The sequence below is a fragment of the Diabrotica virgifera genome, chromosome 2 (genome assembly GCF_917563875.1).
Source record: "Diabrotica virgifera virgifera chromosome 2, PGI_DIABVI_V3a".
Lineage (NCBI taxonomy): Eukaryota > Metazoa > Arthropoda > Insecta > Coleoptera > Chrysomelidae > Diabrotica > Diabrotica virgifera.
The window spans coordinates 179,292,637-179,306,445 of NC_065444.1; the positions used below are offsets into that span (position 1 = coordinate 179,292,637).

The window sequence follows — 13,809 nt, forward strand, 5'->3', positions numbered from 1 at the left end:
CTACTTTCTCAATATCCCTTCCAGATTCACAAATCAACCTTCCACCACCAACTCTCATTCTCAGTATTCCTCAAAAACCAATTTTTAATCTTTCTAAATATGCTTAATGGATTTCAAAAGAAAATATTTAATTCCCATTCTAAAATCACTTTCTACTATTTACAAATTTTAATGACCTATTCTCTCTTTCAAATGAGTCTTATTTAGCATAGGCTAATGATCGAAACCTTCCGCGAAAAACGATAATGAACTATCATCTATTTCACTGAGTTTTATTTAGCATAGGCTAATGATCGACCTTCCGAGAAGAACGATAATGGTACGCGTCATTCACTTTGTTTATTTTAAGCGCACTGTCCCGAGTTCCGTCTAATCACTTCTTAAAATTAAATATAACAATTTGTTGTATACAGGGTGTTCTAAATTTATATGCCCGTGGTTGAGAAAATTGAAAATATTTTATATTAAATTGAATCCTGTTTACAACCATCAAAATTTAATTTTCATATCAAATAGAAATATAACAATACATTGTAAATAATTATGATTCGGGAGTGCTCCTAGTAGCATTTAACGTGTCTTGGTTTGTTTATTTCTACTGAATCTGGATTTTAAATTTAGTATAAATTTCTACGTATTATGACTGTTTCTTGTTGAGAATAAAGAAAAAACTTCACCAATTATGGTTTCATTTCGAAAACAACGCACACATCTTATGGAAAATATAATGTCACTCAAATTCAATAAAATTTATACGAATAGATCCGTTTTAATTTACCGATCAAATCTTATCATTGCGCCAACTCTCTATTTTCAAAAATAAGAGCAGAAATTGATACAAATAAATCTGAAATCAAATGGGTAGGTACATAAGTTAGAGAGAGAAAAAATATTTTAAACTACCCAGATTTTCGGTACTCCATAAATCAGCGGATTAGTTTCACTAATCCGCTTAGGCCCAGCGGGATTTAAGCTCTTATGAATAGCACTCGGAGCAATAATGATTGTAACTTTAACACTTTTAACACTTTATGGACTCCAAAAATGTGATTTCGATAAACTTTAATTGCAATTTGCGCCGTAATTAATCATAATTAAGAGTTGGCGCAATGATAAGATTTGATCGGTAAATTAAAACGGATCTATTCGTATAAATTTTATTGAATTTGAGTGACATTATATTTTCCATAAGATGTGTGCGTTGTCCGTATTATGACTGTTTCTTGTTGAGAATAAAGAAAAAACTTTACCAATTATGGTTTCATTTCGAAAACAACATAAGTCCACAAACTTTAAAACATAATATCAAAAAAATAAGCAACATTTAAACTTTTTTGGTCTTTCAGATATAGGTCTGGATCCCGCGTATGAAAAAAAAGTTGATTAATAGCAAGCTGAAAATTTGTTAATAGCTTAAGGGTGTCTAGTCGGATAAACTTTGATATATGGGAACACTGGAACAGGGGCAGTTTTAATTTTGGAACAGGTTAAAAATTTGAAACGGTCACACCACGAAAACGGCACATGTATTTTGTCCGACAGAACAGACTTAAACTCTTCGAACAGAGATTAAACTCTCATGCAAAAATTAGACTGCTATTTATCACCAAATGGGCCTTTTAATGAGTAGAGCATGTAGAATATGTCAAATGACAGGAATTATGACAGGTGATAAATAGCAGTCTAATTTTTGCATGAGAGTTTAATCTCTATTCGGAGAGTTTAAGTCTGTTATGTCGGACAAAATAAATGTGCCGTTTTCGTGGTGTGACCGTTCCAAATTTTCAACCTGTTTCACAATTAAAACTGCCCCTGTTCCAGTGTTCCCATATATAAAAGTTTATCCGACTAAACACCCTTAAGCTATTAACAAATTTTCAGCTTGCTATTAATCAACTTTTTTTTCATACGCGGGATCCAGACCTAATAGATGCATTTATAACCCATAATACTTATATAAAATATAGTATTACTATCAGAATCTCTAACTACTAATGGAAAGATTTTTACGTTTCCTGAAAAATTTACACATTGTAACATACAGTGCTTCCATAAAGTAACGCATAATTTCATTATTTCGTAAACCGGCGACTTTAAGGAAAATTTTCGAAACAGGTCGATTTTTATTTTTAAATTACAATTTTTTGGCATATTACATATCATACTAGTGATGTCATCCATCTGGGCTTGATAACGTAATCGATGAATTTTTTAAATGAGAATAGGGGTCATGTGATAGCTCATTTGAAAGGGTATTTAATTCTCTATTTACTAATACAAACAATAACATAATGATATATACAGGGTGTCCAAAAAGAATTCTTTAATTAAATTAATTGAGACAAAAAGAAAAATGTATGTAACTTATTTAATTCAAAATTCGTTTTACTTTTGTCAGAAAATTAAATGTTAGAGCTGCCATCCACCTGCCTCTTGGAAGTTTAAGATTACGCTTAAGCGAAAATCAATATTTAGGTTTTAAATAAAACATTTTTATGTTTGCTGGCACCAATAAAATATATTTAGAATTAAACAAATTACATACATTCATCTTTTTATACCAATTAATTTAATTTAAATAACATTTTTTGGACACCCTGTATAAATAATTATATTAACAATTATATTATTGAATAGAGAATTACATACCCTTTCAAATGAGCTATTACATGCCCTTTATTCTTATTTAAAAAAATCAACGATTACGTCATCACGCCCAGATGGATGACGTCACTAGTATGATATGTATGCCAATAAATTGTAATTTAAAAATAAAAATCGACCTGTTTCGGTATTTTTCCTGAAAGTGTCCGGTTTGTGAAATAATGAATTTATGCGTTACTTTATGGACGCACTATATATTGTTTCGCAATGACCCATTAAATTGTTATAAATGCAATTAACCATTGACCATGTCATGAAAATGGCAATATAAAATTAATTTTTCAAATGTCAAACTTTAAAATTTGTTTTTGTTAACAAAAAAATAATTTAAATATCTATTATGAAATTCGTTACAAACAAAATCTGATATTTCAACTAAACGAAACAAAATACACAATAAAAGTGAATTATTAAACTCATTCAGGGACCCGTTCAGACAAAAGAGCCTACAACTGGTTTTTACCTGAGTGCGAGTGGAAGACTTGTAACGTGAAGCGATCGATATTATGTATCTAACTAGGTACTGTCTTTTCCGTAAAAATGTATATCTTGGCAACATCCTGTTGTTGCCAAAGTGATGTTTAAGCAATGTTTTTGACCTACGGGGGTCAAATTGTCGTTATAGTGTAAGGAATAAAATATATAAATAAATCGGATTACTGAAAATCCGACAACGGTGCCAAGCTTAAAGAAGTGTACTAAGCGAACATTCACGGATTATACCTAGAAAATGATAGCATTTCTAGGTGATGCCAAATGACTGCAACGTGAAAAGATGCCAATTTAATAGCGGGATGTATATATATATATATATATATATATATATATATATATATATATATATATATATATATATATATACTATGCCTAAGAATGCTTCGGTGTTACGTGTTCTCTACTCTTCTTTATGGTTTTAAAGCGTGGACATTGAAACAGGTCTATTTGAATAAGTTGGCCGCCTTTGAATTTTGGTGTTACAGAAGAATCCGACGAATATCATGGATTCAAAGAACGTCAAACGTGGAAGTAACCAGAAGGATAGGAAATAAACCGGAAATAATACTAACTATCAAAAGACGAAAACTTGAGTACTTGGAACATGTGATGAGAGGGCATAAAGACTTATTATTACAACTTATTATGCAAGGCAAAATCCGAAGGAAGCGAAATGTGGGATGTGGGAAGACGAAAAACATCCTGACTTAAGGACTTACGGGAATGGTTCGGATGCAGCAGTGCAGAGCTATTTATAGCGGCAGTCAACATAGTCCGCATTGCCATGATGATTTCCAACTTCGATAGAAGATGGAACTTAAAGAAAAAGAAGAAGAAGTATAAATTTGATAACATTTGATATCTGTTGGTTAAGTTTTAGATTTTAGAATATGCAGAGCAATTTATGAAGAATAGCTTTTTTTCGTAAATTTGATAATAAAAAAGTTTCCCATATGGTTCTAGCTACGCAGACCTACTGTTAAGAGCTTTTGTATATTATGAATTTTCAAATTGTAATGCCATATTCGGATTCAGCATGATCAAAAACAAAATAGAAACATATTTAATCAAAGTAAAATGATGAACTTAACGATATTTTTAAAATCATTTATACAAAATAAATGTTATTGTTCAAACAATTGATAAACAATTATTAGCGGCAAAATCTATCAGTAGAACTTTTTAATTTAACATGTATATAAACTAACAAAAAAAGTTTTAGAAAAATATAATCTTGTTTGAATTTTTACGAAAAAATGCCAGTTTTCGTTCTATATTGACTCCCCTATTATACGCATTATTTGTGTTTTATTGTATCTGAAATAATTGTTTGTGTCTTTTTATAATATCTAAACACATTTTTAATAAAGTGCTGATTTAATTTAAAGTACGGTAAAGTACGATTGATACACTCTAATAATTACTAAAATAGTATTTTTTTCTTCTGTTTGCTTGCCTTATACACTTTAAGTAAAACCACTTATTTAGGCAGTGAAATAACACTCAATCAAATATTATTTTCAAAATATCAGATCTGAGAAAACGAACATTTAGTGACTTCTGCCTGTCAACAAAATGGGAATTTTGAACCTATGCATATTCAGTGATTTAGGCAACCATATCTATCTACTTTCTAGGACTTCGCTATTTCTGCCAGACTATGAAAATTGATATTGTGAACCGATCAGGACACTTAACTCAGTTTTGACAAAAGTGGACTTAGTGAGTTTTGCCGTGACGACGACGATATCTTGTAAATGCTGTCCTATCAGAAACTTGCTATTTAATATCTCGAAGCTTTTACCACCAAATTTAACAAATTTTACTAACCCATTGTAGCAGCGGCAGCTTCAACGCCATCTTCATTAACATTAATAAATGCTTTTTGTAAAACAGAGCCAACTATAAGTAGACCCTTGGAAATTCCGGACAGATCAGCACTAGGTTGGAAAATTTGTGTAATTCCGAGCTAAAAAATAATAATTTTATTAAAATGTAATAAGAAATACCTTAGAAATCATAACAAAATATTAACAAAATATTTAAATAACTATTTAGCAAATGCCCAAGACGTATTTTAAATAAGTTTTCAAAATTGTAGTGACCATCAAGCTGTAGGTGGCATAGTATCTATCAAGAGGGAAATAATCATGCTGTAACAATAGGGCTGTGAAAATTCCAAAACGCTTGTAATGGTAGAGAAGTCCAAGCAGGGATTTTTGCAGTTACTCGAGGGCGTCAGGTTATCCTATGGGGAAAAACCTTATACCCTGTAAATGTAATTCTACCATACATTGTCTCTTAACACAGGGGAGTTCGTTAAGGGGGGCCCAAAAATAATCTATCCTTAGAAAAACTCAAAACCATCACATTAAGATAAGGTAAGTACATGCAAAAGAATGTATGTATATTTTAAAAATCTGATAATTTGAGCGGGCCGGAAGAAAATGGTCGAGTCATAAACTTTCACAAAAAAATAGCGAATATTTCGCGAAATGAACGTCAGATCGAAAGACTAAAAAATACGTGTTCAATATTTTTCAAGAATCTATCGAATGATACCAAACACAGCATCCCACGGAGAGAAGTGGGGGGTTAATTTAAAATTTTAAACACGAACCCCCCGATATTTCGCGAAATGAACATCAGATCGAATTGCGAAATAAACGTATTCAATATTTTTAAAAGAATCATAAATAAGAGCCCCCAATTTTTGTTGCAGAATTGGATTCTTTACGTAAAAATAAGCAACTTTTATTCGAGACGTTTTTTCGAATTATGGATAATGGATAATTAAATTAAAAAATGGAAAGTCCCCGCTAAATGAAAAACTTAACTTGTTTTGGTTTTAGGACCTAGTATGGTGGTTCCTCATCATCTGGACCATCTCAGATGGTTGGGGGTTAGTTACCCCCTACGATAGGGGTTGATGAAGTAAACACTACTTACGGTATATTCATTTATTCACAATTCGGAGTAACAACGGTAAAGAGTTGGTGGCTAATGTATGTTCACCCTCTGGGGTCTCAAATATTAATGATGAGTCTTTACGAAATGAATTTAGAATGTAGAATGTGGAATTTCCTGTCTATGTTTTGTATATATAAAAGTGAAAGTGTTTGTATTATAAATGCCGAATCAGCTTGATTATAAATAAAGAATAATATGTGACACTGAAAAGCTGACGCTTGCAGTATCGATAACTGATACACTTGTGGAGTAATCTGGGTCAAACATGTGTATGAAAACAAAGCGTGTTTGTTTACCAAGGACATTTAAATATTAAAATAAAGTGTCATGCTCTTAATAGGATGCTTACTAACAGATGCTGTGAATCCCAATTCACTAGTTTTCACAACCCAATAGGTCTCCAAAGCGCTCGAGTAACTGCAAATTTAGCATACTTTCCTCCTACTATAAATATTTAGAAAATCTGAAGTAAATAGACGAATAGTAGGTGTTCCGAAAGACGGCGTAGAAAGATCATCCAACCAAAAAAAAAATATTAATAAACTCAACACAACAGAGCATTTCTTACTGAAATTTGAAAACAATTTAACACAAAGACATAACAGCATATACGTGAATAAGAGAAGATATGTCAACGGAAATAAGTAAAGCTGCAAGAGAAAACAATACAGAAATTATTTTGAGAATCATATAACAGAACACAAACCCTGAGGTTTCGGTAAAACAGACTTCAAATAGTAGAAGATTTCGATAGCCACCTACTCAGAAAATGTCACTTACAATGACGTACAAAAAATTCCAAGGTTTAGCGAGCTAAGTTAGATTATCACAAATTTAAATCGCCAACAGATCTTATACTTAAGACGTGCCTTAACCCTTAAATGCCCAACCTTTTTGAGGTTCCATGTACGCCCAAAGGTGAGTAAAATATGTCCACCTCGAAAATAGCTGATATATTTATTGAGAGTTGTTGGAAATGGATTAAACTTAAGAATCTTATGCTTAATAAACACAGTATCTTCTAAAATATTATTATATACAATTTACAAACCTTACAACAAAATTACAATGTACATCAAAATTAACATACCAGTAAAAGCAAGTAATTCAGATTTGTCGATTGTCTCCACATTCTTCCTTTCAGTCTCCTTATTGTCTGATAATTATGTAGATTATGTAATTATACGTCGATAATTATATGGACTATCTTCCTACCAACGAGAAATTATATAGAAACCTTTAGTAACAAGTTTTACCAAGGGTGTACTTTTTATGCCCACCCATATTTAACTCAAGATGCTACTTTTATTTTCAAAAATATGGGTAGAACCAAATGAACGTTCGGTAAAGGTCTGTTTTTTTAACAGTAAATAATTTTTTAAAAAATTTTTAACACGTAATAAATATATTACAACACCGTCTGCCAAAACAGATTCTAGATTGGTCACCACATGGAAAGAGAAAAAGAGGCCGACCCAGAAAGAGCTGGAGAGAAGGAATAGACAGAGAGATCCGAGAGAGAGGTTTAGACGAAGACCTTTGGGAAGATAGAGATGCATGGAGATTGGGCATCGGAAGACGTCGGAGGACGTTTTAAACCGATTATATATATATATATATATATATATATATATATATATATATATATATATATATATATATATATATATATATATATATATATATACATATATATATGAATAGATTACAAGGGAATACGTATTAGGTGGACATTTTTTACCCACCCTTGGGCGTTTAAGGGTTAAGCTCAGTTAACGAAACATACGCGTTGCACTATTGAGTCAGATCAATGTTCAGCTTGTCGCAATGGATTTTCACGTGGATTGCATCTTAAACTTACCATTCAAGACGTACTAAGATAGCCGATCTCCATCTATAAGCTGAGCTGGGCTACGCTGGAGTTTAAGATTTTGTTGGTGCAACCAGGTATAAGAGAAATGGTTCTAGGTAAATTGCTCGAATGCAATTGCTCGAAATCAATTGCTCAAAATCAATTGCTCGAAAATCAATTGCTCGACATGAAAATTGGTCGAAATACAAATTGCTCGAATAAAAAAGAGAACTATACATCTTAAATATTTATTCACAATAATTCAAATAATAATAATAATACATACCCAACAAAAAAACATTGGCAATGGGTAAGCCTGTTAATGGGTATTTAATGATTTTAATCTTTCCCTAATACCTGGAGGTTATTATAATCCCTAATTATCATAATGAGAGAAAAACAAAACCGTTATTTTTCTTATTATTTTAAATGTTCAAAGAAATTTTAGATTTATAATAAATACTTTTTCAGCATAAATTAATGTACGATTGTATACGTGAATTATCACATAATTTGTCTTATTTCAAGAATAATTCTTATGTCTATATTTTGTATTATTGTGAATAAATATTTTAGATATATAATTTTCTTTTTTATTCGAGCAATTTGTATTTCGAGCAATTTTCATGTAGAGCAATTGATTTTCGAGCAATTGAACTCGAGCAATTGATTTCGAGCAATTGCATTCGAACAATTCACCGGTTACCAAGAGAAATAAAAACAACAAAGGATTATAAATATAGAATTTTGAAAATGGAAAAAATCACAAGTTGTATACAGGGTGATTGATTAGTAGGGTAAAGCTCAATAGCTCCGCTATAGTAATAGATAGCAATAAAAGTTAATAACAAAAATTTTAGCCACTTAACACAGTGGCAGACCTAACTTTTGTTTTTTTAAATGGAACACCTTATATTTTATTTTATATTCGAAATCCTGTTAACTTCTCCATCACAAAAATATAAAGGTTTGTAATGTTATACAGGGTATTTACCAAGTTATAACCAATTTTTTATGAAAATCGTAACAAGTTCAACTCCATGTATAAATAAAAATAAGCACAACAGCAATGGTTTATTAATGCCATATTTTTTTATTTATTGTCAAAAATTTTAAGAGTTATTGATATTGCTAATTTTCTTTATATCAAATACAGGGTGAGTCAAAACGCAAGTACATTATTTTCTCAGTAATATTAAATGTAACACCCTGTATTTTATATCGTTATTAAAAAGTAACATTAACGTACTTTAATTTTTATATAACATTCCCTATGCCCAAATTTATTAGTTTTCGAGATATTCTCATTTTTCAGAGCAAATTATTTTAGGTGTTTAAATTTATCTAAATTTTAAGTAAGCCATGACTGAATCGACAATTGAAGATTACCGATTATCAATCCGGTAATCGATGTAACACTGTAGCAAATAAAGAAATAAAAATAATTTATTAGTAATACATTTTACAAACAAAAACACAACCACTACATGCAACATTTTTGAAACAATTAAAAACTATCTTTTTATGTAAATGCAACAAATAAAAAAAAATTAGTAATAAATATTATAAAAAAATACACAATCACAAAATACAGTATTTTGTGAAGACAATTAAACACTACTTTTGTATGTAAATGTAACAATGTAACAAATAAAAAACGAAACATAAGTTATTAGTAATACATTTTGCAAAAAAACATGTTTGAAAAAATTAGAAGCTATTTTTAATTAAATATTTTTAATATTTAATTACATAAGGTGTTCAAAATTATCTCCTAACACATTTATCTACGCCTGAAAACGATCATTGAATGAGCTACTTACTCTACGTAGCATTTGTAAATTAACACATCGAAATACACTTTATATTCCATTTTTCATCTCATTCCTTTAGTCCGTTCTTTAACGGTAAAATATTGCAAAACTTCTAAATTTTAAAGAACCGCTTGGATTGACATGAAATTTGGCATACACATAGCTAAAAAGTCAAAGAAAAAAAGTGATATTGTGCCGATATATGCTTTTGCCCTGGGGGTGGTTTTCACCCCCTCTTGGGGGTGAAAAAAATATTCGTTCAAAGAAAGTCAGGAAATGGATAAACTGGCTAATTTTAAGTAACTTTTGTTCTATAGAGTTTTTTCACTAACTCAATACTTTTCGAGTTATTTGGCAAACATGTTCATTTTTTCAACAAAACAACCACGCTTTTAGACGGTTTTTCGCAAATAACTCAAATAGTAAGTATTTTGTCGAAAAAACATTCTTAGCAAAAATATAGCCTGTAAAAAATTTAAAAAAATGGTGTATATATCACGTCTCTACACCTAGTAGAAGTAGAGTTATAGCTAATGAAAAATAGGTTCATATTCGTCAAATTCCAAATGGAATACTTTAACGTGAAATAACCAAAAATGAAGCACATTTCGGGGAAAACTCATTACAACTTATTTAAAGTGTTTAAAAAAAGATTCATTTTTGTTTTATAAAAAAAATTCTAGCATCAAAATTAAACAAGTTACGCTCAAAATAAAGTTAGTCCCTTTTGATTCAGTTAAAAAAAATCGAGAAAATCACCCACTAATTAGTATCTTAATGAACTTAATCGTTACGACCTTAAAAGTTTCTTGACTCGTGTATATATCATATTATGATCTGTAAGTTTCATCGGTTCAAAGTCCTTATTATTGAAAGGGTTGTAGTTAAAAGGGGTTGAACGAGTCACTGATCACGAATGTATGCAAATTTAGAAACACCAAATCACAATACATTTTTGTCTAACACAAAAACAAAAAAATACATGATATTCACAAAAGAAAATCTGACTTTTTTTGTTTTTCGAGATTTTTGGTATCTCTAACAATTTTTAAGTTATTTTGAAAAAACTTATTTTTCAAAATTTAAATTTTTAAAAGTTTTATTTTGAAACCAAATATTTTTTCAAAAATAAGCACTTTAAAATAAAAATAATTTTTGGAGCGGTAACGATTAATTTCATTTAAGTTGCTAATTAGGGGGTGGCCTTCCCGATTTTTTTTTGCAAAAACAAAATGGACCAACTTTATTTTGAGCGTAACTTGCTTAAATTTAATGCTAGAAACTCTTTGTAAGAACAGAAATAAAGCTTTTTTAAATACTTTAAAAAAGTTATAATGGGTTTTCCCAAAAAAGTGCTTAATTTTTTGGATATTTCACGTCGAAATATTCTATTTGAAATTTGGTGAATATGAATCTATTTTTCATGGGCTATAACTCTGGTTCTACGAGATCCACAGACCTAACGTCTACACCATTTTATTTTACTATTTTATGGGCTATATTTTTGCTTAGAACGTTTTTTTAGACAAAATACTTACTTTTTGAGTTATTTGCGAAAAACCGTCTAAAAATGTGGTTACTTTGTTGAAAAATGAACATATTCACTCGCAAATGACTCGAAAAGAGTTGACTTAGCGAAAAAGCTCTATAGAACAAAAGTTACTTAAAATTAGTTAGTTTACTTATTTCCGGACTTATTTTGGACATATATTTTTTCACCCTCAAGAGGGGGTGAAAGTCACCCCCAGGGCAAAAGCACACATCGGCACAATATCACTTTTTTCTGTGACATGTAAGCTATACGTATGCCAAATTTCATGTCAATCCAAGCGGTTCTTTAAAATTTAGGGCAAAAACCGTGAACGAATGGACTACTTGTGGTTGGAGGTATTTTATAAACTTCATTATTAACGTAACGCCAAAAAAATCAGTCCAGTTTATTAAATTCTGTTGATTTGGGTGGCCACGCTACTGGTTCATTGAAAAATGAAAATATCTCGAAAACTAATACATTTAGACATAGGAAATGCTATCTAAAAATTAAAGTACGGTAACGGTACTTTTCAATAGTGATATAAAATACAGGGTGTTCCATTTAAAATTACAGAGAAAATATTGTACCTACTTGCGTTTTGACTCACCCTGTATTTGATATAAAGAAAATTAGCAGTATCGACCATTCTTGAAAATTTTGACAATACGTTAAAAAATATGGCATTAATAAACCATTGCTTTTTGCTTATTTTTATTTATACAGGGAGTTGAACTTGTTACGACTTTCATATAAAATTGGTTATAACTTTGTAAATACCCTGTATAACATAACAAACCTTTATATTTTTGTGATGAAGAAGTTAACAGGATTTCTAATTTAATATAAAATATAGGGTGTTCCATTTAAAAAAAACATTAATTTGGTCTGCAACTGTGTTATCGAACACCCTGTAACATTGTAACTAATTTTATAATGTGAAGCTCAAAGGTGGCTAAAATTTTTATTATTAATTTTTATTGCTATCTATTACTACAGCGGAGCTATTGAGCTTTACCCTACTAATCAATCACCCTGTATGTGTAGAGTTCGGATTTCTAAGTATTATGCTTATGGTAAATAATACAAGCAGAACTATTTTCTTTTTAAATTTGAACGAAATATGCAAAAATAAGTCATTTTGATAGTTTTTTTATCCAATTTAGTTTTTTTATACTTTTTTTTTAATTATTATGCCTTTTTTTGAATTTTTGTGCTTATTTGGTGCTTTTTTATATACTATTATCATTTTTTGCATTTGCGAACAGCAGAAATTTAATTTTGATCTATGTACTGCAATTTTGTACTCTGATCTCCCTTTAAATAAATTGCAAAATGAAAGTTTTAAATCATTTTTGGAAAAGTAATACTATCGAAGACATGGGCCGGATGAAAATACTCTGCGAAAAAATATGTTAATTGCATTTACAATAAAACCAGAAAAAAAGTAAAAACGCTAGTGGGAAACAATTACATCTGGTTTGCTGTGGACGAGGCTACGTATATTTGTAAGCCCGACCGCACATTAAAGAAACATGAAACGTAAATTACGTTTCATGGAAATAAACCACTGCTAAACAAATATACGTCCGGCCATTTATGAAACTCTCCGAAAATAAAAATGTGTCATGAGCATGAATCACACTCGTTTCATTGGTAGGCGGATTTTGAGATTTGTTTAGCAGTGTTTTAGTTTCATGAAACATGTTTTTCGTTTCATGTTTCATGTTTTTCGTTTCATGTTTCTTTGGTGTGCGGCTTGGCTAAAAGATATGTCGCTAATTACTTCATAGGCGTACTTCACGAAAAAATCTTGAAGAAGGGTTATTTAGTGTGCGTAAAAGAACTAGAAGCAATAAATAACAATACAGTTCCAAGATTCGTAAATTACGCTTTAACAAATTTTTATCTTCCCGAGGCGTTGCCCACGAACAAAATACATAGTATTAATGCTTTTCGAAGCTGCACCATATATGATCAAAACAGCATCAAATCTTAAAGTGTTTTATCCAAATCTAATTCACTGTACGTGTCTAGCACACGGCCTGAATCGCGTTGCTGAGACTACACGGCTGCAATTTCCACTTGTTAGTGAGTTAATAAAAAATGGAAAAGAAATTCAATAAAGCTCCTTTAAGAGTGCATCTAATTATATACAGATTCCCTAACATTCCATTACCACCGGAACCAGTGTTAACTCGGTGGGGTAGATGGTTAGATGCAGCTTTATACTACGCCGAATATTTCGATAATTTTAAAAGCTTCGTATTGGAGCTTAAAGAGACTGCTAGCAAAATCTATAAAATAGCAACTTTTGTTCTGTGAGTGGACAAATAAATTATTTGGAGAAACAGCAAATGTCATTACTTGAGCCGATCCAAAAAATTAACAGTTTTGAAAAAGGATGGAAGGTACCCCTGGAAAAATTGGTCAGTTTTAAATTGAGAACACGTTGAAGATATAAATGTGGATCCGGCAGTAGT

The 13,809-nt window shown here is 30.7% G+C and overlaps 1 protein-coding gene across 2 annotated transcripts in view; it reads right to left on the minus strand.

Moving 5' to 3' along the window:
* Positions 1-13,809, minus strand: part of LOC114337260 (antichymotrypsin-2-like) — a 56,025-nt gene that overhangs the window by 28,572 nt on the left and 13,644 nt on the right. For both annotated transcript variants that reach the window (XM_028287671.2, XM_028287669.2), the window contains exon 3: positions 4,990-5,128. In XM_028287671.2, coding sequence (XP_028143472.1) covers positions 4,990-5,128 — 139 coding nt within the window. The remainder of the gene's footprint in view (positions 1-4,989; positions 5,129-13,809) is intronic.